Source organism: Phalacrocorax aristotelis, chromosome 21, assembly GCF_949628215.1.
Source record: "Phalacrocorax aristotelis chromosome 21, bGulAri2.1, whole genome shotgun sequence".
NCBI lineage: Eukaryota > Metazoa > Chordata > Aves > Suliformes > Phalacrocoracidae > Phalacrocorax > Phalacrocorax aristotelis.
In genome coordinates, this window is record NC_134296.1 from 2,491,888 (window position 1) to 2,517,011 (window position 25,124).

The 25,124-nt window shown below is 61.4% G+C and overlaps 3 protein-coding genes across 5 annotated transcripts; 2 read left to right on the forward strand and 1 right to left on the reverse strand.

Moving 5' to 3' along the window:
- On the reverse strand, positions 1-11,237 carry PSMA5 (proteasome 20S subunit alpha 5). The gene is made up of 9 exons (XM_075115876.1): positions 11,085-11,237; positions 10,002-10,068; positions 7,667-7,793; positions 6,599-6,666; positions 5,738-5,845; positions 5,596-5,654; positions 4,561-4,663; positions 3,275-3,361; positions 1-291 (listed from the first exon to the last, which is right to left on the reverse strand). The coding sequence occupies exons 1-9, from the start codon at positions 11,111-11,113 to the stop codon at positions 214-216; spliced, it is 726 nt and encodes a 241-aa protein (XP_074971977.1). The 5' UTR covers positions 11,114-11,237; the 3' UTR covers positions 1-213.
- A 397-nt stretch (positions 11,238-11,634) lies between these two features.
- SYPL2 (synaptophysin like 2) lies at positions 11,635-17,012 on the forward strand. Of its 2 annotated transcripts, none has more exons than XM_075115878.1 (6): positions 11,635-11,881; positions 12,499-12,570; positions 14,026-14,150; positions 14,598-14,799; positions 14,894-15,180; positions 16,222-16,618. In XM_075115878.1, exons 1-6 carry the CDS (start codon positions 11,831-11,833, stop codon positions 16,274-16,276), a joined length of 792 nt encoding a protein of 263 aa, XP_074971979.1. In that variant the 5' UTR covers positions 11,635-11,830; the 3' UTR covers positions 16,277-16,618. The 2 variants fall into 2 exon arrangements, with proteins under 2 accessions (XP_074971979.1, XP_074971978.1); XM_075115877.1 differs by having other exon boundaries at positions 11,727-11,881; positions 14,894-15,085; positions 16,222-17,012.
- Positions 17,013-17,572: 560 nt separating this feature from the next.
- Positions 17,573-24,594, forward strand: ATXN7L2 (ataxin 7 like 2). 2 transcript variants are annotated; one of them, XM_075115654.1, is made up of 11 exons: positions 17,573-17,745; positions 19,084-19,158; positions 19,304-19,408; positions 19,599-19,788; positions 19,865-20,151; positions 20,978-21,060; positions 21,188-21,429; positions 21,520-21,700; positions 21,846-21,967; positions 22,593-23,439; positions 24,233-24,594. In XM_075115654.1, the coding sequence occupies exons 1-11, from the start codon at positions 17,610-17,612 to the stop codon at positions 24,245-24,247; spliced, it is 2,283 nt and encodes a 760-aa protein (XP_074971755.1). In that variant the 5' UTR covers positions 17,573-17,609; the 3' UTR covers positions 24,248-24,594. The 2 variants fall into 2 exon arrangements, with proteins under 2 accessions (XP_074971755.1, XP_074971756.1); XM_075115655.1 differs by having other exon boundaries at positions 21,541-21,700.
- The last annotated feature ends 530 nt before the right edge of the window (positions 24,595-25,124 follow it).

A 25,124-nucleotide genomic window follows, 5' to 3' on the forward strand; every position in this document is an offset into this window, starting at 1 on the left:
TAGAGTAACAAAATGATTTATTCTCATTTCCTCTTATTGTAGAGATCAGTTATGTACAGAAACTGTAAAAAAAACCTCAGGAGCCTTCTAAGAAGAGCAATTGCAGATGCTGCTTGAAAATAAAATCACAGGTACTGAAAGGAACCGAAAGTCAGTTCGCTTTGATCAGGGCGGGCGGGGGGAAATGAGCCTTTGAGGGAGTCTCTCTCCTTTTCAAATATCCTTGATGACCTCTTCAAGCTCCTCTTTTGTGTACATGTGGAACTTCATCCCGGGCTCCACTGTGGCAAGCTGAAAGAGAAGGAGCAAGGGGTTAAGTGTGCCTGCATATGTGAAGTGACAGCACGGGGCAGGGAACAGAGAGCAGCCGCAGCAGACAGAGCAGCTGTTCCTTCTCGGCTGCCTGATCTGCCAGCCCAGCAAGATCATTCCACCCCGTAACATGCTCTTTGATTCCCTAAAATAGCTGCCTGCCACAGAAATAGCTTTTAATTGACTCAATCTCCTCATAGTAGCAGCGGCAGGGAACGTCTGTTGGGAACAGGCAGGCTCTGCTTCTGCTTGCTGGGGAAGAAGACCCTGTTAATACGAGTCCTTCATCAAACGCTCCTCGGAGAGGGGCGGTTCTTGCTGCAGTTCAGCGTGGCCCTCAGCAGAAGTGCCTCTTCTCCTCCGGTAACCAACCAAGGGTACAAATCCTGGCCTGTTACATGCCTTGAGAGAACCAAGATAGCAAAGCACTCAAAAGGGGACCGAGGGTTAGCTCTGGGAAACTGAAGCAGAGGCAAACCTGCATTTTGATCCCCAAACATGGACAATAAGCAAGCCAGGGTGCACCCTGCAGCTGCCCAATGCCCGCACAAGCAGGCCAAAGAGATCTTTTCCAAGGTAAAGCCCAAGGGATGAAGCTGGGGGACAAAATATCCCGCCCTGCCCCTTTGCCAGGAGCAAAGGGAGGCAGCGCCCAGGGCAGACAGCTGAGACGTTGCACAGCGTGAGCACCAGAACAAGAGCTACTTGAAGAATGACAAGACTGGAAGAGGAATGTAAGCGGGACTTTCGTTCACACCTAGTTCACGGCATGAGAGCCCAAGATACGGCAGCTGCCGCAGGAGCTAGCTGGGATGCTCCAGACCTCGCTCGCAGGTTCCTCCCGACACCGGGCACGGACCTTTACTCTTAAGGGATCAAAGTGGTTGCAATAAGCTGAAGGAAAGCTGCAGAGGGTCCTGGCAAATCCCAGAGCTCTTCCTAGGCTTCTCTGCTTGCAAGGTCACCCATAAAACAGCATGGGATGGTAGGACATGCCTTTGGGGTAGAGGGAGGGTAGCCGTAAGCCTTTTTCAAAGAGAAACATCCCAAAGACTCAGCCTGAGAGCCCCTGACAGCCCAGGTTCTATCTGGCATTCTCAGACAAGTCAGAGTCACTTGTAGATGCCACTTTAGGGCCCTCAAATCACCTGCGTGGCCCGATGCTAGACCCAAATGGACTCAAAACCACATACACACCCTGAAACCCAAAACGAGTGTTCAGAGACAGCAGCTCCTTCGCTTTTCCACGGCTGCTCAAACCTGCGCCTCACCTCCTCCCTGCAAACAAAAGCTTTCCTCAACTATTCCCTCACAGGCTTCACAGGGAAGTGATTAATTTAAAAGCATAACATTGTTTAAAGCTCCTGACATTTGCCACCAACAGATTTAACCCTTCCATGACCACACTTCAACCCTTCTCTTTGCTGCTAGATGGAAAATCCCATATAAGAGGGGGAAGCGGCAGGAGTAAACAAACCCCAGCACCACGTACTTCTAAAAGGCTGGAAAGCAAAGCAGCTACTTCAGGTAGAAGATTTTTCAGCCAGAAGGGTGACTTGAGTCAATAGAGACCTTTTAATCCTCAGCACATTCTTCTCATACTTAACCCTGATACCGATTCCTCAACACGTTCAGAGCTTTGCCAAGCACAGTTAAGCCCTGTTAAACGGGGATGTGACATAAGGATACTGTACACGCTCCTCTGCCTCAATTTCTTCGCACTGTACTGCAGATCTTCCAGAAGGGACCTGAAGCTGAGCAAGAGAGAACTGATCGGCACGGGTGAGGAGAGCATCTGGGGAAGCAGACTTCAGCCAGCCAGCGTCGTTTCTGGACAGAGCATCTAAGTTTTCAGCATGCTGTTGGCCATTTCCCCCCAAAGGAAGCTGGTTAATCATGTCACGAAGGGTCCCCAGCGGCAGTATTTGATACAAAAATGGGGCGCACACTTTTAGACCGTTTGGGAAACGGGTTCCCCGTATTCAGAGGAAAGGACTGGGAGAATGGCGGGAGGAGAGCCGCTCAGGAGTTGGAGTGACACGATTTGGAAAGGTCTAGTGTCTCATAACCTTCCAGAAATAGAAGCAAACTCTATACGCTAGCCTTGCTCATCATCTATCCATTATCACTAACAAACTGGAAGGGTTTTACCTTTGCTATCTAGAAAGGAGCATTACAAGTCTAAGGAGCAGGGTTTAAGGGGGCAGGTACCACTACGCTTGTGGGGATCTGCAAGAGCACTGCATGCTCGGGTCAAGCGGAGCTTGGCGAGCCAGGCCGCTTGCAGGCAAAAGCCGGAGGTTAGAGGAGCACATTCATTCCTGGAAGCTTCACCTCTTGGGTCCTCCTCTCCAGCAGATTTTTGGCACCGCCCCACGACCGAATATAGCAAGTCCAGAAGCTGTATAATTTTCATTCCTTCTAATATTACAAGTACCAGGGAAAAAAAGAATAGCTAAACCCAGGGGAAGAAAAAGTGATCCGGCTGGCACGACAGGTTCCTGCCGGCTGGCTCGGCCTGTGTAAGGTCAGCAAGGGCTCCAGCCCACGGCCAGAGAGAATCGCTTCCGCCAGCACTCGTGGATTGGCCGGGCCAAGGGGCCAGGCTGCACACCTCGAGAAGTCACAAAGAGAGCTCCAACCTTTCCAACGCGCCACGCACGACATGCTACAACGAGCAGCTTGAAAGCTCAAGAACATCTGCAGCCAGCCAGCCGTTGGCTCGGCACGTCCTGAACTGCTCCCCCAACTCACTCCTTGCTCGAGAAGCGGAGGCAACCCTTCTCTCCAGAGAGCAAGTGGGCAGCTTTCTCACCTGGACATTGAAAATTCAAGACACTACTGAGACACCCACTGCGCAGCCAGCAGGAGTTGCACCGAGGAAGCAGAGACTACAGGCGGCGCAGACTTCTGCTCCGCGCCACGCGCCGCGATCGCACGCTGCTAACGGAGTTGTGGTTACCTCAATGTTGGTTGCATTCAGTTTCTCCTCCATAACTTGTTTCAGGATGACGAGGGATGATTTGATTGCTTCTTTCAGCGTCATTGACTGTAAAACAAACCACTCATTAATTGCATTGTTGATGCTCAAGCAAGTACTTGTACATTACAGCCCTTTGCGAAAGCGTGCTCCTCTCCCTCCCGCTCTTCACAAATCCTTTAAGCTGCCACTGGCAGCAAATTTGAAAGCTTATCAGGTTATCTACAGCATCAACAAGAGATCAGAGCCCGCTGTTCAAGCAGGACGGTGACAATTGCAAGGATGGCGACTTTCTGCTTTCATGTAACTTTTCACAAAGCTTAAGAACTGTTAATCTGGGCACGTAAGCCTTGTTCTCAGGATCGGGACACGAGGTCCATTTCTTTTCACCAGTTACTGCGTACAGGCAGTTCCCCCCAACAAGCCCCACTGGGAGCTCCAAAAAGCCAGACTCGCTCTTGGCAGAAGCCTCCATGTTTTAACCACATACATCCCTGCATGAGGGGGAACTAGAGCCAGGGGGCCGTGCGGCATTCAAAGAGTGACAATAGCTGTGTTTGCAGCAACTTTGCACTTGGAAGACAGTTAACAAGCCACAGAGCCTGGAACGTGGACAGTTCCACTAGTGAACAAATTAGGTAATTGAGTCTTAGGCTGGAAGTCCTTGCAGCCATCAACACCATCAACTGTGCTTTTTGTTACGGTGTTTGGTTTCTTACCACACAAAATGGGCAGTTCCCTCCTCGCAGAGGGAAGAAAGTTTCTATTTAATAACAAATAGGTCCAGTACTTGCAGCGTAAAAGCCATTAATTTCACTGGCTTAACAGATGTGGCAAAACGAAGCCGTTTGCTTTAGGTCCTTACGCTTCAGGCTGCATCAATACCGAGCCCTGATGCCGACTGGCAGCGTTCACATAGCAGTTCTTTTATTTATAGAGTACTTCCTGACATGGTCTTAATTATCACCCGCTAGAGGCAGAGACCGGCATCTTAGACGTGGGTCTCGTGTTCCAGCTGCAGCCTAGGGGGAAGCTCCTGGTAGTAGCACTCCTCGTCGCAGAGATCCTCGTCCAGCAGCTCAGCGCTGACATCTAGTCACGGGATCAACGGCCAAGGACCAAGTCCCACCCTGACAAGCTCACACACCTCCTCTATAGCGCAAGAAGAGTCTTAACAATCACTCATCGGGAGGGAAACTAGTGGATCCTCGTGGGTCATGAGGTACCTCTGTAACTTGTCAGATGCCAACCCCAATCCAGCCTTTTACCTTATGGTAAACCTCTTGCAGAGAGCTCTGCGCGCCTTCCGAGGCAGAGCCGATCGCTCTGGCATCGCACTGAACAAACGTCCCCGACGGGTCCATGTGAAACCTGCAGGACCACAGGTGAGAGAGTGAACAGCCGCCACAGCACCCCGAGGGCTTCCCCGCCAGTGCCACGGCGCTCCCCCAGAGCTGGGGAAGAACAAGGGCTCCTCGGGAGCGACAACTCGTCCGCTGACACGGGACAGAGCTCGCAGCAGCCCCTCGCTGCGTCCAGCCTCCTCCCTTACGCCCAGCAGCCTCCAGGGACCGCTGCAATTAGCGCAGCAGCAGGTCTCTACTCCTGGCACGCAGAGGAGGCCGCCGAGGTTTGGGGAGTGCCAAAGAGTTGCCTACAGACCCACGCTGGGCTGGTAAGCTAGGAGAGCTCTACGCTCCTGACACTGCCCTCCACACTCAGAGCAGAATCATTTTTGTTTTTATTCGCCCCCCGCCCTTTTTTTAATAGAACCAGCAAGTTTTCACTCCTGCCTCTGGGAGGGAGGTGGTGGGGAGACCTTATTGGGCTGGCTCTGCCAAGCCGTTCCCACCTCCAGCAGAGGCTGAGTGTTTGAAGCGCACGAGTTCAGGTTACAAGCACTCCGCACCACCTCCCCAAGGAATGTCACAGCAGGCTCCACATATTACGTTACCGGTGGCTCTGCTAGTCCTTTAGGGAAAGGTAAGAATAAACTCGGGACGAGGAGAGCTTTAATGCCTCCCTCCTGTCCAGGAAACCACATTAAAAAAAAAAGGATCCAGTGAAGACATGGCACTCTCTTCAACCCTGAACAAGCAGCCACTGCTCAGGCTGCCACAACCCCTGCTTTGAAAGGAAGCATTTAAAAGCATTAACAAACACATCAGGTACATAATGGGATAAACCCCAAGTGTCTGGCTTAGGTAAAATCCCAGAATCAAGTCATTAAAATGCCCTGGGAAGTTTCAGTAGAGGTTTTCTCTCTTCCCAGAGCTGGCCTGGATTAAGAGAGCCAAACTTACAGCTGGGGTCCCTTCTCATCAACTCCTCCAAAAAGCAGCGCAACACCAAACGGACGAGACTGCAACAGAAAGGAGCCAACAGGTTAGGGCCAAGTCAGAGGGGAGCCAAGAGCACCTCCCCAGAGCACCCCCAGCTCCGCACCATCGCCCCAGGGTCTGCGTCCTCCTCCCCAAACTGCAGCGCCAGGTTGGACACGGCCTGTGTCACGCTCTCCACTGTCATGGTTTCGTTGTAGGTGAACCAGTGATTCTGCAGAAAAAAAAAAAAAAAGAGATAGAAATTATCACCTTGCTCCCAAAATCTGACAATCCTGGATCATTCATGCCACAGGCTGGAGCGATACCCTGCGTAGCTACAAAGATAACTTCCCTCCAGGTGGGCTGACGGCACCCGGGGCCCTTCACCTGCAAGACGCAAGCACCGGGAAGCGCAGGACAAGCTGGGAAGTTTGCGCAGGGATCCCCCAGAAGCCTTGGGATACCAACAGGGAAAACGCAAGGCTGGAGCGCTTTATTCCAGTATCTGTTTCTGATGCAATAGGGTTATCTGATTCTCAAGGCAGGAGGAGTGCTGACATGCAGGAAAACTCCACAGAAAAAGTCTTTACTACAGCACAGAGATCTGTATCTGGGACCTCCGAGTACCTGAGGCACCAAGCAAATTGTAAAGGGTCAAAAATATAACCAACATAACCAGTCTTTTGTCAAAACAAAGACACACGGCCCCACATGTTGACTGGAGCACATCTGCCAGTGCTAAGAGACCGCTGGAAAACCTGCTCTAAGTTTCCCAGCACAAGAGCAACAGCAAAGAAGAAAAAAACTACAGGGGAGACTCCACACCTCTTTGTTCTGCAAAGGCCCGGTGAGGGAAGCTACGCTCCCCACAAGCCTCCCACTCCACACCGGCTCCTTTGCTATAACAATCTTCCTGTGCCAGAGGCTTTTGAGATGCCCCCAAGATTAGTGCTGTTGTTTTACGAAGAAAAATGTCAATTCTTACCTGAGTCTCCACTCTTGCTTTATCAATTAAAGTCTTTGCATCAGCTATTAAGCCACTCATGGCACACCCTGGAACCAGAAAGGGAAAACTTGAGTTGTTTCACCGATTATTTGCAATGTGTTCTTCCCCCAGACTTCCCAAAGCCCACGGTGGGATACAAAAGGCTGCAGGGTGGAGCGGGTTCCTGCGTGGCAGCGCACGGCAGCGCCACAACTTGCTGGAAAGGAGGATGGGGTCGAAGCAGATTTGCTCAAGAGCAAGGATGGACACCCAGCTGGAGGGCAGGTACACAACTGAGTTCTCCCAGTCACAACCCCCACCCACCCCAAATCTGAACTGGTTACAGGAGCCACATCTGAGGCCTTCCAAGAGAAGCTAACGGCAGAAATGCAGCCTGCCTGGGAGGGGAACTCACTCATCCCTCCACGGGGAGGGCTGGCTGACCCATAGCTGGGGGGGTGCTGCAGGACCCCCCAGCACAGATCCTGCTCCAGGAAGAGAGGGGCTGTATCGCCAGCACACAGGAGGAGGAAATTAGACTCTTCAAGAGCTCCTTCCATGTCATCAGCAACATGGGTATTTTGGAGGTCTCCTGCTTTTCAAGGCGACATATTTGGTCATGAGCCCGTCGCGGGCCCCCTCACGGTGCAGGAGGCTGCTGCGAGCAGGGGTACGGGCTAACATTAGTGCTCCAGGAGAAACTGGCCTCAAGTCAAGCCTTTTGCAGTAATTCCCTGCCCTCCCAGATCTAAATTTGGGATGAGCTTTCATGAGGGAGGTCACTGAGGCAGAAGGGGTGCTTCAGCTGCCTCTTCCTGCTCCTGTAACTATGTCCTGCTGGCCTGGAGCCTGGAAAACCAGTGACCAGGACCTGATGATCACTGGGCAGGATGAGCATTGCTGCTGGGCTCAGCAGAGCTCCCAGCAGGGAAGGCTAGCCCTGAAACGCAGCTTCTGAAATTCCACGGGGACAGAGTCTTATTTTTTACATCTATATATCTCCAAAACTTGAGGGATGCTCCCAGGCCTCTGCCACAGGGGCACCAAACCCCACTTCTTTCTCCTTACCTATGTGGGAATCGATTTCTACAATCTTCTCAATGCTGCTGGGCTCCATGAGCGGGGAGGTGATCCTCTTCTCCACGGCCAGGCAGACGCCCTCCGAGGTCTGGATCCCGATGGCCGTGGAACCAAGCTGAAAACCACCGCACACTTACCACCACCGCACCCGACGCGGGGTCTAGTCACGACAGCTCGCGTGAATTATAAACAGCGCAACGCTAATTTTGACTTGTATTATTTGCGGGCAGTTTGTGTGGGAGGCGATCTCATCGCCAAGGCAGAAACCCACCTGCAAGACTATGGCTCTGCACACCGAACTTTATGGACTTAAGCTAGGGAACTGGAAAGGTTAAACCCATGCTACTTCCCAGCTGAGTAGTTCATCAGAAGCCAGCAGGGCTGCCGCGTATCATTAATCTTTTCCCTGAGCAACATCAATTTTTACAGCTTAAAGCCTTACAAATGTAAAAGGCCTTGCGAATATTCATTTGCAAGGCAGAAATGAAATTTTAAAGCCAGAGAGGAGGATTTCACATAATGGCCCTAATTCTGACTGCATCCGTACTTCTGGCCGGGGCATTTTTCTTTCTATTAGCTCTTTTTCTCCCAAGTGTCCTCGGATCCGCAAGGTTTACAATGCGAACAAGGGCATTTCACGCACGTACCCTTTTCCAGGCGGCAGTTAATTGCCTGCAGCAAGTGTTACCCTGGCCTTGCAGGACACCAGAGCGTCACCGCGGCCCTGAGCACAGCCCGCCACTGGGGCAGATCTCAAGGGCTCCCACCAGCCCCAGCCTTGCTCCCAGCATTTCCACGCTGGAGAATCTACCAGAATAACCACCCCAGCTGCGGTGTGGAGGTGCTGACTCCAAACACCCAAATCACAGTGTAATTTCAGCAGCAAGATTCCCCAGGTAGCTACACCTATAGGCCTGGCTGAGGGGATCTCCCTGTTGCAAGCACTCATGGTTTTAGACATTGCCCAACGCTGCCGTCCTTTAAGCACGCACCCTGCCACAGCTGCACACAAACCCCAAGGGAAGAAGGGAAATCTGATGTCATTCGAGATGCAATTTTGTTAATGAAGCTACAGAGGACGAATAAAAACCCCTTGCATACCACCACACCCAGGCACCAAACATAACGTGTCGCAAGAGCCACCCGAGCGGCACCAATTTCATCATGAGCTTATGGGCTGATCTGGAAAAAAGGGAGAAGCCAGGCTTCCGTACGATTGTTACTCTAGTAGGTGCAGTCGTAGTTATAAAATCAGCACGGTGACTGACACTCTTCTGAGAGTTTTTACTTCCCAATGCCTTAATAAACATCATTACTTTTTGCCTCCTCATTTAGGCAGTGCTTCAAGGAGCTAAAGCAGTACAGGGAAGGTACAGGCAGCACCCCCAGCCTAAACACAGGTCTGCCCAGGGGTTTTCCACTTCACCACTTGACCGGTTTCCCCCAAGTTTAAACTTACTCCTAGTCAATGCCCACATTCTCAGAAACAAGAACATTAATCAATTTAGAACAGTTAACCCCCCAGAAAGGCCACTCGGCTCTGCAGAGGGTGCAAACTTTACCTTCAGGTTTTAAAATTCAGCTGAGCAAACAGTGACCCATGCCCAGCTGCAAGAGCAGCCAGCTAAGAAAAGGAAGGTTGACCTAGTGAGAGAAAATTTGCCACTTCGGGAGTCTTTTTTTAAGGGACTCCATCTTTCTAAAGCCCACAGAGCAGAAGGGAACACTGCATTAGCTCAGAGAGGCGAAGAGAAAGCAGAGCACTCCATAAACGAGTGTTTATAGACGTCAAGTGCACGAGGCAGCGTGTGCTTCTGCAGGCAGAGTCACAGTGCATGAGCACCCAGGACCTCTTGCTTCAACATCAGCTTTTAGTGGGTTTGATTTAGGGATTACCATCTTCGCATCGTGTTTGATTTGGGGGTAAATCGCTTAGTAGGAGACAGGGAGGGGAACGTTCCCCTGCATTTGAGGGGAAATTGATGGCTTTTGATTTTTTGTGACCCACAGCAGAGCCAAGCTGCAGGAGGTTCGGCTGGCTGGGAGGAATGGATCACTGGAGCACAGCTCTCCTACCAGAGGTTGCTGGTGAAAGGCCGGCAAAGTGCCGCCGGCGCAGTCGCATGCAGGAGCGGCGCCCAGGAGAAAAGGTAGCAGCTCCCACTCAGCGTTGTGTCCTGCCCTGAGCCGGCCAAATCCTGCAGAGCCAGACCAGAGCCCGAACCAGCGGAACCTGCCCGGCTTATTTCTGCCCAAAGCCAGGCTTTGGGTTTGTAAGAGCCCTTAGCGTCACAGTTTGACAGCCAGATGGAGCTGACCATACCTTTATGGCCTCGATGGCATACTCCACTTGGAACAGCCTTCCCTCTGGAGAAAAAGTGTTCACACCCCTGCAAGAACAACATCAGGACAGTGTAAAGGGCAGGAAAATGAAGGCTGATGAGAAACGCAGTTCCTTATTCCAGAGCAATGGCAGGAAGGGTGATGCCAGCTGGGGATGGGTAACATGGGAGGGGTGGCCGGAACACATCACGGCTTTGCTGGAGCCCATCACCCTCACGGCAGCCACTCGCACGGCGTGGGTTCAGGATGCTTACAGAGAAAGAGAACAAAAGGAATGCCAGCAGGTCTAGTTACAGGTCAGGAAGGGGCTTGTTTCCATGGCATGCTTCATGCTGTGCATGCTGGAAACATGCTGCCTTTGGACTCCAAACGGTCAGCCCTCCACCAGCACCAGGAGACAGCAGGATTTTGTTTTACCACAAATTCACTAGGATTTTTTTCCTTTCCCCGGGTACCCCAGCCCATCCCCAGCCCAGCCTCACTTCCCCCACTCCTCCCATCCCACTGCACAAAGCCACAGCCCACCCTGCCCTCCCTGCCAGACCCCCTACACTGTCAGCCAGAGGAGGGCTGTGCCCGAGGACTCCATCCACAGGCAAAACTCTCCAAGAGATTTCTTAAAAGCCTCCTGGTTTCAGGAAACGTTTAGAGAGATAAACCACAGCCTGATAAGACCCCCCCAGAGACCCCACACGCTGCCTGCCCCCGCACCGAGGCCTTCCAACACTGGAAGCCCCCGGTCACACGGGACGTGCCCTCCCGTCCCTTGTATTTAACAGAACCAGGGTCTCCAAATTTAAAGAAAATAAAAACCGCGGGGGGGGACGGCAGCGAACCGGCGAGGCGGAAACCCCCGCGAGCAGAGACCCTCGGGCAGGGCCCAGCAGGGCTGCGGGCTCCCCGCCAGCTCCTCAGAGCGGCCCCACGGCGGCTGCGGGCGGGAGGCACCAGCCGTGGCCTACCGGGACGGGAGATGACCGGCCGCAGGCCCGTGACTCAGCCGCAGGCCGCGGGAGGCGTGGAGGGAGCGGGAGAGAGGAGGCGGACGCGGGAGGGAACTCACCGGTCGTACTCGGAGCGTGTGAGGAACATGACGGCAGCGGGAGGGGCACGGGGGGGGAACAGCGGCGGAGGCGGGAGCGCCGCGCTGCCCTCACCGGGTGCTTCTCCGCCGCTTCCGGCCAGCAGACCCGCAGCGCGCAGGCGCCGCCCGGCCTCTTCCCCCCGCGCCGCCTTTCCATTGGTCCGTGCCGCACGCCGTTTAGCCAATGGGAGAAAGGGGAAGGCGGGCTCGGTGAAGAGGCGAGGAGAGTTGCTAAGGAGGCGGGGCCAGAGGATGGGGCGGGGTCATTGGGAAGGGGGTGGGGCCAGAGCGCTGGAGGGGCGGGGCGAGCGGGCAACGGGGGCACCGGGGATGGGGACGCCGGAGAGGGGGCACCAGGGCGGAGACATCGGATCCCCCAGGGTCCTCCGGGGCCGTTACGGGTCCCCCGTTACGGGTAACGGGGCTGTCGGCACCGTGCCGGGATCTGGGTGCCGGCACAGCCCCGGTGCTTTCCGTCCCGTTCCAGGGCTGAGGGGCACAGGGAGACTAACTGAGGGTTGGGCGAGCCGCTGGACGGACGGACACACACCCCCCAGGCGGGGGAGGGGGTTGCCCATCCCGCTGGGGGCCGGGACCGGGGGCGGACCAGGGCGGGGGGGGCGGTGCTGCCCGCCCCGGGGGCGGTGGGGTTCCCGGTGGCGGCTCTGACAGCGGAGCGGTCCCAGTGGGCGGTGGAGGCAGCACCGACCGCCCCCTGCCCGGCCATGTCGGAGCCCGGCGGCCCCGCGGCCGGCGACAAAGCGCCCCGGCTCCAGGTAGGGCTCCGGTGTGACCCCCCCACGCCTCCCCGGTGTCCCGGTGCAACTCCCGGTTCAGTCCCCGGTGTCCCGGTGCAACTCCCGGTGCAGCCCTGCCGTGTCCCGGTGCAACTCTCAGTGCAACCCTGCGGTGTCCCGGTGCAGCCACCCGGTGCGACCCCCGGTGCAGCCCGCCGGTGTCCCGGTGCAGCCCTCCGCTGTTCTGGTGCCGGGGCCGGTGCAGCCCCCCGGCACCGCGGAACAGCCCCCGGTGCAGCCCCTCGGCTCCCGGAGAAGCCCCCTCGGCTCCCCGTTGAAGTCCCCCATGGCTCCCCGTTGAAGCCCCCCCCGGCTCCCGGAACAGCCCCCCTTCTCCCCGGTGCAGCCCACCCTCTCCCCGGAGGAGCCCCCCCGGCCCCCGTGCAGCTCCCCCCTCCCCAGACCAGCACCCCCTCTCCCGGTGCAGCCCCCCAGTGCAGCACCCGCTCTCCCCGAAGCAGACCCCCGGCCCCGGTGCAACCCCCCGCTCCCCCGGTGAAGCTCGCCCTCCTCTCCGGAGCAGCCCCCCCTCAACACCGGCAGCCCCCCCCCGGTGCCGGCCCGGTGCCCCGGCTCCCACCGCTCTCTCCCCGCAGGACCGCGTCCTGGGCGGGGTGCGCTGGGGCCGCCTCCAGGAACCCCTGGGCTTCGTCAAGGTGCTGGAATGGGTGAGTCCCCCCCGGTGTCCCCCCCATCCCAGGCCTGATCCTGGCACCAACACCGGGACCCCCCCCAGGCACAGCCCCCTCCCCAACACCCCTGGGTGCTGGTCCCCTGGGACTCCTGTCCAGCACATTCTGCAGATTTGGGGTGCCCCATTGCTTTCCTAAAGCCCCCCCGCAAGGATGAGGGGACCCTGGAGCCCCCCTGCCCCTCCGGAGCCTCCGGCACCCCAGCAGCCCCGGGCGTGGGGACCCCATCCTGGGGGGGCTCCAGGGGAGGTGGGGTGCGGGGCCACCCGGACGCCTGGGTTTGGGCCACGCAATCCCCCCAGTGACCTTGAGCAGGTGGCTTTGCCCCGCCGTGCTGGAGGGGACAGTGACATCGGGGTGCCAGGTCCCCGTCACTTGCACAGGGTCTGGGGGGCACCAGGCAGGTGGGTGGGGAGGGGGGCTGAGAGGTCAGTGGGCCCCCGTAGGGGGGACCCCAGGGGCGGGGGGAGCCAAGTGCCCATGGCCCCATCCTGTCCCGCCGTGCTATGAATGGCTCCGGGATTGTATTTCAGGGCGGCATTTCTGTGGCACGGCCTCGCCGTGGCCGGGGGCTCCCAGCCGGCCCCACGCCCAGGTGCCAGCACTGGGGAAACTGAGGCACGGGGTGGGGGGCTTAGCCCTGGGGTGTGAGGCCAGATCCAGTTGGGCATCTCCCACCCGGAGGAGCCAGATCGAGTGGGCTTTTCCCCCAATCCCATGGCTCTTTGCTTTGGATAGTCCCACCCGGGGAAGGGCTGGGCACCCGGTCCAGCGGGGCCGTGGTGCAGGATCAGGCCCTGCATGCACAGGCACCCTGATGCCAAAAGCGGGAGGAAAATCCCTGTGTGGGGGGCGGCTGCCAAAGCTCCTGCTTCGCCTCTCGCTGCTGCACATGGGGCCTGCCCATCCCCACGGCGTCAGGCCTGGCCACTCGTCTTCCCCGCTTCACCCAGCCGGCCCCGGAGAAGCCGTGAGCTCAGCCGGGATGAGTTGCCAGAAAACTATTTGGGAATTGCGTTTTCCCGGCACCCTCCGCCGCCGGAGACGAGAGCACCGAGGGACGGGAGATGGCAGCAGCAGCTCCCGAGCCCCACCGGGGTCCCACAGCTGGGATGCTCCTGGCTTGCTGGGAACCCGCTGCAGTGCTCAACACCATGCCAAAAATTAAAAGAGGGGGTGGCCTTGCTGGACCCCCACCCCATCATCCCTCGCTGCTGGCCCATTTGCCCCCTTGGCCACAAACCCGGTGCCGGCAGCAGCCCCGGTGCCAGTGCACACGGCCGGCAGCTGCAGGGGGTACAACCTACAACCACCCCCCTTTACCTCTAAGTGGGGAGCGGGGCCGGTTGGGTGCATCCCCACCCCGGGGGCAGGGGGTGTCACCCGGGGCTCGAGCCCCCCCCTCCCCGACCTGCTGCTCCTTTCCCACAGCTCTTTGCCATCTTCGCCTTCGGGGCCTGCGGCTCCTTCAGCGGCGAGACCGGGGCGACAGTGAAATGTGACAGTGAAACCAAAGAGATGAGCGTCATTTCCATCCAGTTCGGGTACCCCTTCAGGTGAGGGGGCGCTGAGCCCGGACCCCCCCCCCCCCCAAAAAGGAACTCACCCCAGCACCCGGCAGGGCTCTGAGGGGAGCATACAGGGTGCTGGGTTGGGGTTAAATCCCCTGTGGGACCGCAGCCCCGTCCCCGTGGGCAGGGAGCCGCCGGCACCGCGAGACATCCCCCGGCTCTGGTTCCCAACACCATCCAGGGGGATCCTTGTTAATCAGGGAAGGTGGGGATGGAGCCGAGCCAGCCGCGAGCCACCATTTTAACCCCTTCCCTCAGCCACTGGCCCCCGTGCCGTGTCACCGGACTGTGGCAAAGGGACCACATTCCGGCTCGGCGTGCCCTCCGTCCCCAGGGGCACCACCTCAGCGCAGTTATTTCGGCCTGGCAGCGCCATCTCCCTCATGCCCCTCCATTCCTGGCCCACCCACCATCCCCCTCCCACTGTCCCAGGTTATACCAGATCCCCTTCGAGATGCCGGACTGCGAGGGGGAGGCGGAGACCCGCACCCTGCACCTCGTCGGCGATTTCTCCGCTCCTGCCGAATTTTTCGTGACCCTGGGGGTCTTCTCCTTCCTCTACACCATGGCAGCTCTGGTGCTTTACCTGCGCTTTCATTCCCTCTACGGCGAAAATAAGAAGCTCCCCATTGCGGTAAGGCGGCTGCATCCGTAACGGGGGACGGGATGGATCCTGCCCCGCTCCCCTGCCAGCACCGGGGCTGAGCCCGGCGTCCCCATCCCGGCAGGATTTCTGCATCACCGTCTGCTTCGCCTTCTTCTGGCTGGTGGCGGCGGCGGCGTGGGGCAAGGGGCTCTCCGACGTGAAGGCGGCCACGTGGCCCGCCAGCCTCATCGCTGCCATGGCGGTCTGCCAGGGCCAGGAGGTGGTCTGCAACGCCGGCGCCACGCCGGCCATGGGGCTGGCCAACATCTCCGTGGTGAGAGCCGGGCGCCAGCGCCACGCCACGGCTCAGGGGTTCGCGGGGCGTCAGCACACGCGTGTGCATGTATTTGCACGTGGGTGTGTATACAGGTGTGCATGTATGGGCACGTATATTCACTTATTTGCTTGGGGGAGAGATTTATGGTGCTTCAAGCAGATCTCAGCAGCTCTCAGCCCTTGCAGGGGCACACGCATGTGCACACATGCACACACACGCCTGCACTCATGCCTGCACACCCACACCTGTGTGTGGGTGCCTGCACGTGCTTGCCATACCCATGCGCACCCATGCACATGCGTGTTCACATGAAAATGCACACGCGAACACCCCATGCACGCGGGTGGCCGTGCACACACACGCTCCCACGCACGAGCCCTTGTGCATGCACATGTGTGCTGGGTTCCTGAGCTCAGCCGGGAGAGGGCAGTGGAAGCATGCACACATGCAATCCATGGCACCAACTCCCACTGGTCCCACGGGATGTCGGACCATTCCTGCACCCCCACAGGATCCCCCCCAGCCACAGGGGACCCCCACAGCCGGGGTGGGCGGTGGTGATGCAGCCCCTAGCATGGACACATGGGGTGCACGGGACACATGGGTTGCATGGGGTGCACAGGACACGTGGGATATGTGGGGCACATTGGGTGCATGAATTTAATGGGGTGCACAGATTGCATGGGTTGCATGGAGTGCATGAGGTGCACGGGGCACATGGGATATATGGGGTGCATGAGGTGCACAGCTGGCATGGCGTGCACAGATTGCAGGGGTTGCATGGGGTGCATGAGGTGCACTGGGGCTGTGGGATACAGGGGGTGCACGGTTTGCGTTGGGTGCACAGCTTGCATGGGGTGCATGGGTTGCATAAGGTGCACAGGGCGCACAGCTTGCATGGGGCGCACAGCTTGCATGGGATGCACCGCTTGCATGGGGCACACAGGGTGCATGGGGTTCACAGGGCACGTGGGGTGCACAGAGTGCGCGAGGTGCACAGGGGATACATGGGACACACAGGGCACATGGGTGGATGGGACGCACGGGGCGTGTGGGGTGCCCGGGGGCCGGTGCTCACCCACGGGTGCCCCCCACCGGGGGTCTCTCCTCTTCCCCCCCCCCACCTCCTTCAGCTCTTCGGCTTCATCAACTTCCTGCTGTGGGCCGGGAACTGCTGGTTCGTGCTGAAGGAGACGCCGTGGCAGGCGCAGGCTGCGCCCCGCGACAGCGCCGCCGAGCAGGGCGCCATTGACAAGCAGTAGCCGCCCGCCGGGGGGGTCCCACCTGTCCCCCGGGACCTCGCGCCGGCCGCCAGCCCGGGGACGGGGTGTCGCTGGCCCCGGGGTCGGAGACGCGGGGGGTATGGATGCTATAGGGGAGGGATTAGGGGGCATTAACCGCTGCTGCCTGGCTGTATATAGGGGTCTGCGTAACCCCGGGGGTCCCGTTCTGTATAGGGGGGCTGTATGTGTAACCCCGGGGTGTCCACGTCTGTGCGAGGGGCGTATAAAAGTCCTGGGTACCAGTGCTATATAGGGGTGCCTATAGCCCCTGGTGTCCGGCTCTGTATAGGGGGTACATACAACACCTGGATGCTCTGCCCCGTATGGGGGTGTAGGCAACACCTGGGGGCCCAGCTCTCTATAGGGGTATATATAAGCCCTGGGGGCCCAGCTCTGTACAGGGGTTATATATAACCCTGGGGTGTCCTGCTCGGTGTAGGGGTAACTGCCATGAGTGTATAGATAATGCCCGATGTCCAGAGGGGATGTATAAGCCCTGGGTGCCCAGGGGATGTGTATGTAAGGGATATATACACCTGGATGTAACATCCCCCTGTATAGGGGTTATATGTTGTCCCTGGCTGTCTGGCCCCATATAGGCCTGTATAGGGAGTATATAGGACCCCCGGGTCCCCTGCCCCACATGGTGGGTGTGTATCTCTGCTGGCTGCCCAGCCCGGTGTAGGGATAACCCGGACCCCCAGCCCCATACAGGGGTATATGGAACCCTGGCCCCCAGGCCCGTGGAGGGGTATATGGATCTGCAGTCTGCTTACGGGTATATGGACCCCAAACAGGGGTATACAGACCCCCAGCCTGTATAGGAGTATATGGGCTCCCAGCCCCATGCAGGAGTATATGGACCCCTGGACCCTGGGAGTATATGGACCCCCAGTCCTGTATAGGGGCATATGGACCCTCGGCCCCTGGCCCCTATAGGGGTATATGGACCTCCGGCCCCATGTAGAGGTATATGGACCCCCAAACAGGGGTATGAACTCCCAGCCCCGTATCGGGGCATATGGACCTCCGGCCCCATATAGGGGTATATGGCCCCCCGCCCCGTCCATGTGCGGTGTCCCGGGGCGGGGCGGGGCGGGGCGGGACTACACCGCCCGTGGTGCCGCGGGGCGGGCGGCGCATGCGCGGGGGCGCGCGGGGCGGGGGCGGCGGCGGCGGCGGCGGCGGCGGCGGCGGCGGCGGCGCGGGGGGGCGCGCGCGCTCCCGCGGCGGCGGCGATGGCGGCGCGTGGGCGCGCGGCGGTGGCGGCGATGGCGGCGGTGGCGGCGGAGCGGCGGCTGCCCAGCCTGGACGAGTTCGCGGGGCAGAGCTGGAGCGCCTGGGTAGAACGGGCCGGGCCGCCGGCCGAGCCGGGTGAGGGGCGGCGGCGGCGGCGGCGGCGGGGGCGGGGGCGGGCGGGGGGGCTGCCGCGAACGGAGCCGCGCCCGCCGCCCCCCCGCCCGGTCCTAGCGCCGCCGAGTGGTAGGCGGGCAGCGGGGCGCCCCGCAGCGGGAAGCGGGTACCGGGAACCGGGCATCCTGCACCGGGAGGCACCGGCGCTGGCACCGGTCACCCCGGTCTGGTCACTGGGAACCGTGCGCCCCTCACCGGGAGCCGGTTACCGGGTGCCCCGGGCCGGGTGTCCCCGGGTGCAGTGGCTAGCCCTGACCAGGAACTGGGTAGCCCAGACTGGGAACCGGTTACTACCGTTGCCCTGGACCAGGGAGAGGCCACCGGGTGCCCCCGACCGGGCGGTGGGTACCGGGAGCCCCAGGCCGGGAACCGGGATAGCCAGTGCTGGGAACTGGGTGCTGCACACTGGGAACCGGGTACCCTGTACTGGGGAACTGGGTGCTGCCCCGGGGGCTCGGCACAGCGGGCACCCTGCACGGGGACTGGGGACCCTGCAGCACGGCTGGACCGGACCGGGCAGCCGGTGGGCACGGCGCAGGCTCCTGGCATGGCCGGAGGGGACTGGGCGCCCAGTATGGCAGAGCTGTATGGGACCGGGCACCCAGTACGGTATGGCTGGACAGGACTGCGTATCCAGTATGGCACAGCCAGATGGGACTGGGTGCCCAGTACGGCACGGCTGGATGGGCCTGGGCACCTGGTATAGCATGGCCTGACAGGTCCTGGGAGTGCACTGGGCACCCAGTATGGCATAGGTGGACAGCACTGGGTGCCCAGTACAGCACCGCTGGATGGCACTGGGCACCCAGTGTGGCACAGCTGGCCAGGAGACCGTCAGCAGTGGACACCAGTTCCCTCGCAGCAGAGCCCAGTGCAGACGGCTGGGGCCGGGACGCCCGCCTGGCACAGCCAGCGAGGACATGGGCTGCGGGGCCACGGCCCGATAGGGACTGGGGCGTCCCTGGGGTGTCCCTGGGGCATCCCCCAGGCAGCAGGGTCTGATCCCGGTGACGTCCCTGCCAGGACGGGGCCCCGCTGGCGGTGGGCAGGGGTGGGCCGGGGCTCTCGGAGGCGATGGCACGCCGCGGGGCGAGCGCTGATCCCAGGATGGATCTTGTCCCTCTGGTCTAATTTTAGCCCGGTTAATTGCTCCGGGAGTGCCGGCAGTGTTTGACGGCCAGGAGTGGTGGCGCTGCTGGCAGCGAGGACTCAGCGGCCGTACCCGATGCTGGATGCGGCCGGGGGAAGCCAGGACCGTCCCCGTGCCAGCTGCTGCTGACGGGGTTTTTTCTCTGGCAGGGTCAGGGTCGGAGCTGGAGGAGAGCGGGAAGAGTGGCAGCAAGAAACTGGACGCCATGACCCTGATTAAGGAAGGTAAGCTCCCTTCTTTGGGGAGACAACCCAGCATTTCAGGGCCGTGCTTGCCCTCCGGCCCAGACCTTCGGGCTGCGATGCGTCCCCTGGCACCGAGGCCTGGTGGGAGCTCTGCCGTGCCACTCACCGAACTCTCACCCTGCAGACATGAACATCTTCGGCCACTGCCCGGCTCACGACGAGTTTTACCTGGTGGTTTGCAACCACTGCAGCCAGGTGGTGAAGCCGCAGGCCTTCCAGAAGCACTGCGGTGAGCTGGGGGGGGGCTCCGGGCACGGCTATCCCCCCACCACCACGGCATCCCCTCCGGCATTGGAAGGGACCCGGGAAGGCAGCCGGGGCTGGCCGTGCTGGCACAGCCCAGGGTTGCGAGGCTTCACGGGGGTGGGACCCCCTAACGCCGGGCTTTCCCCCCTCCCCATCCCACCCTGTCCCGGCAGAACGCCGCCATGGCCCGCTCAGCAAGCTGTACGCCCGCGCCGCCGCCGCCAAGTGCCACGTTGCCGTCAACGGGCAGCCGGCGGCCAGCGGGACCCCCGGCGTGGCCAAGGTGCTGCGGGAGAAGCCCCCGGGTGCCCGTGGGCGAGTCCAGCCCCTGCCCGAGCGGCCGGACAAGGACAACAACCTCTGGTGAGCGCCGGGACGGGGCGCTCTGCCCCTTACCTGCTGCAGGGCCGCTCTGAATCCCCCCAAATTCTCTCCCCAGCTTGTTCGTGCCTGTGGTCAACCTGGAGAAGATTCCCAGCATCCCCAAACCGGACGGGCACGGGATGAAGGTGCCCCCCAAAGCCGTACCCACCAACTCCAAGGAACCCCTGGGGAAACCCGCCACCGCCGCGGTGCCGAAAGAGCCCCCGGTGTCGGCCGGGGTCGGGGGGGATTCGGCGATGCCTGCCGACGGTCCCGGGTGCAAACCGGAGAGCGCGCCCGCCCCGGGGGAGAAGGACGCGGGTGCCTCCAAGCCGCCCCCCAGGTCCCACAGGAAGCTGGCGCGTGAGTCCCCCTTTCCTTGCCGGCGACGGGGTGGGGGCGGCAGGTTGGTGCCGCGTGGCACCGGATCCCAGCGCGGCGTCCCGGTCCCGTTATTTCGGCAGCTGGGTGTGGCAGCGGGGTAGGTACCGAGGGAGCATCTCCCGCCTCTCCTCCTGCACCCTGCGGAGCCGGGCCCTGACTGCAGCTCCGTTCACCCGGCAGGTTTAGGGTCCCTGCCCGCGGTGCCGGCTGGCCCGGAGGAACGGCGGCGGTGTGCGGCAAGAGCGTGAGCCAGGGTTGAACTGCCCCTCACCAGTCCCCATCCTGTGTCCCCCCGCTCCAGAATTGGGGGTCAGAGGGATGCTGCGCTGCTCACGGGCTCTCTCGGGCGACAGTGAGAGATGCCATTAGCACAACCCAGGCTGGGGACGAAAGGGGGGACTCGCCCCAGGGAGGGGGTGCAAGGGGGGGCCAGGAGACGGTGGCCCCCCACCCCACAGAGGATGACTCTTGGGGTGGTTGGGTGTCCCCCCTCCCCGGAGTGGGCATGCTGCGGCCTCTCGCTCTGAGGAGGGGGGCGTCCGTCTCCAGCCATGGCTGGGGTGACCCCTGCAGAGACCCCCCCTGCTCATGGCCAGCCAGCAGGGGTCCCGGTGAGGCTGTGCCCCCCCTTCCCCAGAGCCACCGGAGCCCCCCTGCCGCCGCCACTCTCATCCCACCATCCACACCAGTGGAAACTTCAAACAGGGCCAGCCATGGTGCGGGGGCAAAGCACTCGCCCCCCACCCCAGCACAGCTCTCGGCCCCGGGTCCCCCCCGGCATCCCGCTGCCTTCCTCTGCCCGCAGGCAAGGAGTGCGACCTGAACAGGCAGTGCGGCGTGCTCAACCCCGACACCAAGAAGATCTGCACCCGCTTGCTGACCTGCAAGGTAGCGGGATGCCGGGGCGGAGGGGGGTCACCACCATCCTGCCAAGGGGTTTTTGGGGCGGGGGGGGGGGTGTCCCGGCAGGTGTTTTCTCGCCCCTCAACCCTTTCCCCACTGTCACCCGGCACAGATCCACTCGGTTCACCAGCGCCGCGAGGTGCAGGGTCGGGCCAAGGACTTCGACGTGCTGGTGGCCGAGCTGAAGGCCAGCTCTCGCAAGGGCGAGTCCCCGAAGGAGAGGAGCCCCCCCGGGAAGGAACCGCTGCCCCTCCCCCAGCAGGACCCCTCCTCGCTGCTGCAGCCCCCCGCCGCCCCCCCCAGCACCTCTCCCTGCCGAGCCAAGCTGCCCCACTCCCACTGCCCGCTCCCCAGGTGAGGACCCCGGCGTCTGGGTGGTGGTGGGTGGGGACATCCCCATATGGGGCACCCCAAAAATCTCCCACTGCCCCCCCTCTGGTGCAGGGCCCATCTTTCCTCTGACAGCGACCCTGAAGATGTGCCACCTGCCTCTGGGGAGGGGGGCATGGGGGTGTTCACCTTCCCCCTGCCCAAGGTGGGCAGCCGGGTGTCTAGCGAGGAGAGCGAGGAGGAGGGGGGCGAGGAGCCCCCCCGCCCCCCCACACGCCCGCCACGGCCCCAAGCGGTGAGTGGGGTGGAGACCCCCAACCCCGCTGTGAACCCACCCAGCTGCATCCCACTACCGCCCTGTGCCGGGTGGGATGCTCTTGGGTTGGGGGGCGGGGGGGCATGCTGACCGTATGTCCGTCTGTCCGTCCCTGCCCCCGCAGTTCTGCACCTTCGGGAGCCGCCTGGTTAGCCCGGGCTGTTACGTCTTCAACCGGCGGCTCGACCGCTTCTGCTCGGCGCTGGGCTCCATGCTGGAGCGGCACCTCAGCTCCCACATGTGGAGGTGGGGGGGGGGGGCGGGCCGGCGCAGGGCAGGGGGTGCTGGGGGGTGCCACGGTGCAAAGTCACCCAGCCCTGAGGAGGGGTTTGCCTTCCCCGGGGTGCCAGCGTGGCATGGAGGGGGTGTGCCTGAATTGGGGAGTGGGGATTTGGGGGGGGTCCCATCTCACCCCTCCGTGCCTGATTTGGCGGGGATGTAGTGGGGATGCAGGGATGGGAATGAAGATTTTTGGGGGGTCCAATCTCACCTCGCCTGAATTGGGGGCGATGTAGTAGGGATGTGGGGATTTGGAGGGGTTCCCATCTTACCCTTCCTCACCTGAATTGGGGGGGACATGGTGGGGGTCAGGGATGGGAGTGGGGATTTGGGGGGTTCCCATCTCACCCCTCCTCACCTGAACTGGAGGGGATGTGGCAAGGGTCAGGGATGGGAGTTGGGATTTTGCAGGGGGTCCCATCTACTCCCTCCTCACTTGAATTGCAGGGGATATAGAGGGGATGGGAGTGGGGATTTGGGGGGTTCCCATCTCACCCCTCCCCACCTGAACTGGGGGGATATAGTGGGGATGCAGGGATGGAAGTGAAGATTTGGGGGGGTCCCATCTCACCCTTCCCCTCCCCTCCTACAGGAAGATCCCTCCAGCTGCCGAGCCCCCTCTCCACACCACCCCGGCCCCCCCCAGCCCCGCCGCTCCCCCCTGCGGCCCCATCGCCCCGACACCTTCACCCCCCACACGGACCTCATCATCCTCGGCGGCCCCCCCTGGCACGCGGGAGGGCCGGGTCCCTGCCAGCCTCAACTACACGGTGGGGTCCCCCCATGCGGCGGCTGCCTGCAGCCAGCTGGAGTGCGGGGGGGGCGGCAGCCAGTCCATCACCTCCCCGCTGCCGGCCAACATCCCCTCGCCCTCCTTCAGCAAGTTGCCTTCCACCAAGGCCAGTAAATCTTCCCGAGCCCGGGAAGCGGCCGGCAGGATGGATCTGGATACCCGCAAACGGAAGCCCCCTCTTGCCGCCGGTGGCCCCCCCTATAAACGGACCTGTTCGGGCGACGGGGTCAAAACCAAAAACTCTGGCTGCCAGATTTCGGCCCCCCCTGGCAAGACGAAACCTACCCCTCCCGGCTGCCCAGCTTCATCCTCCGCTGCCGTCCTCAATGGTACGACGCGGGTGAAACGGCTCACCCCTCCGGACTGCCGTGGCCCCCCTGGCGCCGCCGCCATGGACCCCCGAGGCTCGCCACTGCGTGGACCGGGGCTGCCACCGCCACCCGCCCCGCGTTGTATCTCTGAGGATGAGGTCAAGAAACGCAAGAACGCGGCCACGTATTGTCGGCCTGTCAAACCCAAGCCTGCGCCCCCCCTGCCTGGCCCCCCGCCGCCCCCCGGCCCGGCCCCCCCCGACTCGGGCACCTCCATCCGCAGGAAGAAGCCGGGACCCCCCCTGAGCTTCGAGGAGAAGCGGAGTGCCCTGAAGGTAGGGCTGAGATGGTGGTGGGGGTGCTTGGGGGGGTCCTCTGCTGAGCTGGGAGGGGTGGGGCCAGGTGTTTGGGGTGCTCCTGGGGGTGCAGAGTGGCATCAGGGTGGGACGCTGGGCAGTGAAATGGGGGGACCCCCCCCAGGGCCAACAGCACCCACAGGGGAGGGGGTGGGGCCCACGTTCTCCCAGGGCCTGGGGGTGCTTCTGTGTGCCCACGAGCTGAGGGACAGCCTGTGGGTAGGGGCCACCGTGGGGACAACATGGCCCCGGGGAGGGGGGGCACTGTGGGGACATTGTGGTCTCGGCTGGGGGGCACTGTGGGGACAACATGGCCCTGGGGGGGGGGAAAGCCATGGGGATCTCTGGGGATGGCCATGGCCCAGGTAAGGGACATGATGGGGACCCTCTGGGTACCCCCTGGCTTGGGTGGGGGACACTGGGGGACACCGAGGTCTTAGGCAACAGGTGACGGAGGCAGTGGGGACCCTCTGGGGACACCACGGCTCTGGGTGGAGGGTGCCACAGGGACCCGCTAGGACACCCATGTCCGGGGTGAGGGACACTGGGGAGCCTCTGGGTACCCCCTGGCCCCAAGTAGGGGACACTGTGGGGGGACACAGTGATCTTGGGCCCTGGGACATCCTGGGTGTGGGTGGTGGATGAGGTGGGGACTTGTTTGTCCATGGTGGGGGGTGCCCCCTCTGGGGACACCCTGACCCTGGGTAGCGGACCCCGGGGTCTCCTCCGCCACCCATTCCCGCAGCTGACCCGGCACTCTCCTCTCCCGCAGTCCAAAGCCCATTAACGGAGGGGCCACGGGGGCCAACCCCGCCAGGCACGGGTGTCCCCCCGCGTCCCTCCACCGCGGGCGTGAGGAAGCCCCCACCGGAAAATGCCGAAAAGCTGATGAAAGGGGGGAGGAAAAAAAAAAAAAGCAGCCCTAAGTCCCCCAAGGAAACAAAAAAAGAAGGAAAAAACCCCCCAACCTCCAGAAAAAATACCTCAAGACTCTCAGTTCTGTTCTCTTGCTGCTAAACCAGCCCCCGGGAGAGGAGGTGGCCGTGGCCGGGGCTCTCCCGGCACACGACCGGCCACCACCGGGCACGTCACCGGCCGCCGCTGGCCGCGGATATTTATAAGAATTACTATTGCTGTTTTTTGTTTCTTTTTTTAAAAAAAAAAAAAGAAGAAAAAAAAACCCAACCCACAAAGCCAGGTATTGGGGGGGGGGGTGTCTCAGTGGTCTTTGGGGTCCCCCTTCCATCATCTGTGGGTTGCCAAGCCCTGCCCATCACCCCATGGCCCCGCCCCGGCAGGTGAGGCCACGCCCCCTGGGAGACGGAGGAGGGTGCTGGAGGCTTGGGGGGTGGGGGGTGCGGGGTGCTAGTGGCCATAGTGGGGCTGGAGGGGGCTGTGAGGGTCAGTAGGGTACTGGGGGGGGGGCAGGGGCTCACTGGGCTGCACAGAAGCCCCCTCCCCCCCAGCACAGCCCAATGGGGGTGGGGTTGGCTGGGCCTTGGGGTGGATGCACCGGGGGGGGTGACTGGGGTGAGCCCCCCTCCTCCCCCAAACCCCTTGCACCCCTCCTAGCCCCCCCATGCACCCCCCGCTACCCCGGGTGGGGGCCGGGTGGCAGCAGGGGCCCCAGCTCAGCCTGACCTCTCATCTGGGGGGGTCTCGCC

Excerpts from the sequence above, each read along its gene's own strand:
- PSMA5 (XM_075115876.1), bottom strand. The coding sequence starts at position 11,113 with ATGTTCCTCACACGCTCCGAGTACGACCG. Across the intron at positions 10,069-11,084 it reads ACACGCTCCGAGTACGACCG|GGGTGTGAACACTTTTTCTC; the intron begins GTGAGTTCCCTC and ends TTGTTCTTGCAG. Across the intron at positions 292-3,274 it reads TGAATGCAACCAACATTGAG|CTTGCCACAGTGGAGCCCGG; the intron begins GTAACCACAACT and ends CTTCTCTTTCAG.
- SYPL2 (XM_075115878.1), top strand. The coding sequence starts at position 11,831 with ATGTCGGAGCCCGGCGGCCCCGCGGCCGGCGACAAAGCGCCCCGGCTC. Across the intron at positions 14,151-14,597 it reads CAGTTCGGGTACCCCTTCAG|GTTATACCAGATCCCCTTCG; the intron begins GTGAGGGGGCGC and ends CCACTGTCCCAG. Across the intron at positions 14,800-14,893 it reads ATAAGAAGCTCCCCATTGCG|GATTTCTGCATCACCGTCTG; the intron begins GTAAGGCGGCTG and ends CCATCCCGGCAG.
- ATXN7L2 (XM_075115654.1), top strand. The coding sequence starts at position 17,610 with ATGGCGGCGCGTGGGCGCGCGGCGGTGGCGGCGATGGCGGCGGTGGCG. Across the intron at positions 17,746-19,083 it reads CGGGCCGCCGGCCGAGCCGG|GGTCAGGGTCGGAGCTGGAG; the intron begins GTGAGGGGCGGC and ends TTTCTCTGGCAG. Across the intron at positions 19,159-19,303 it reads CATGACCCTGATTAAGGAAG|ACATGAACATCTTCGGCCAC; the intron begins GTAAGCTCCCTT and ends CTCACCCTGCAG.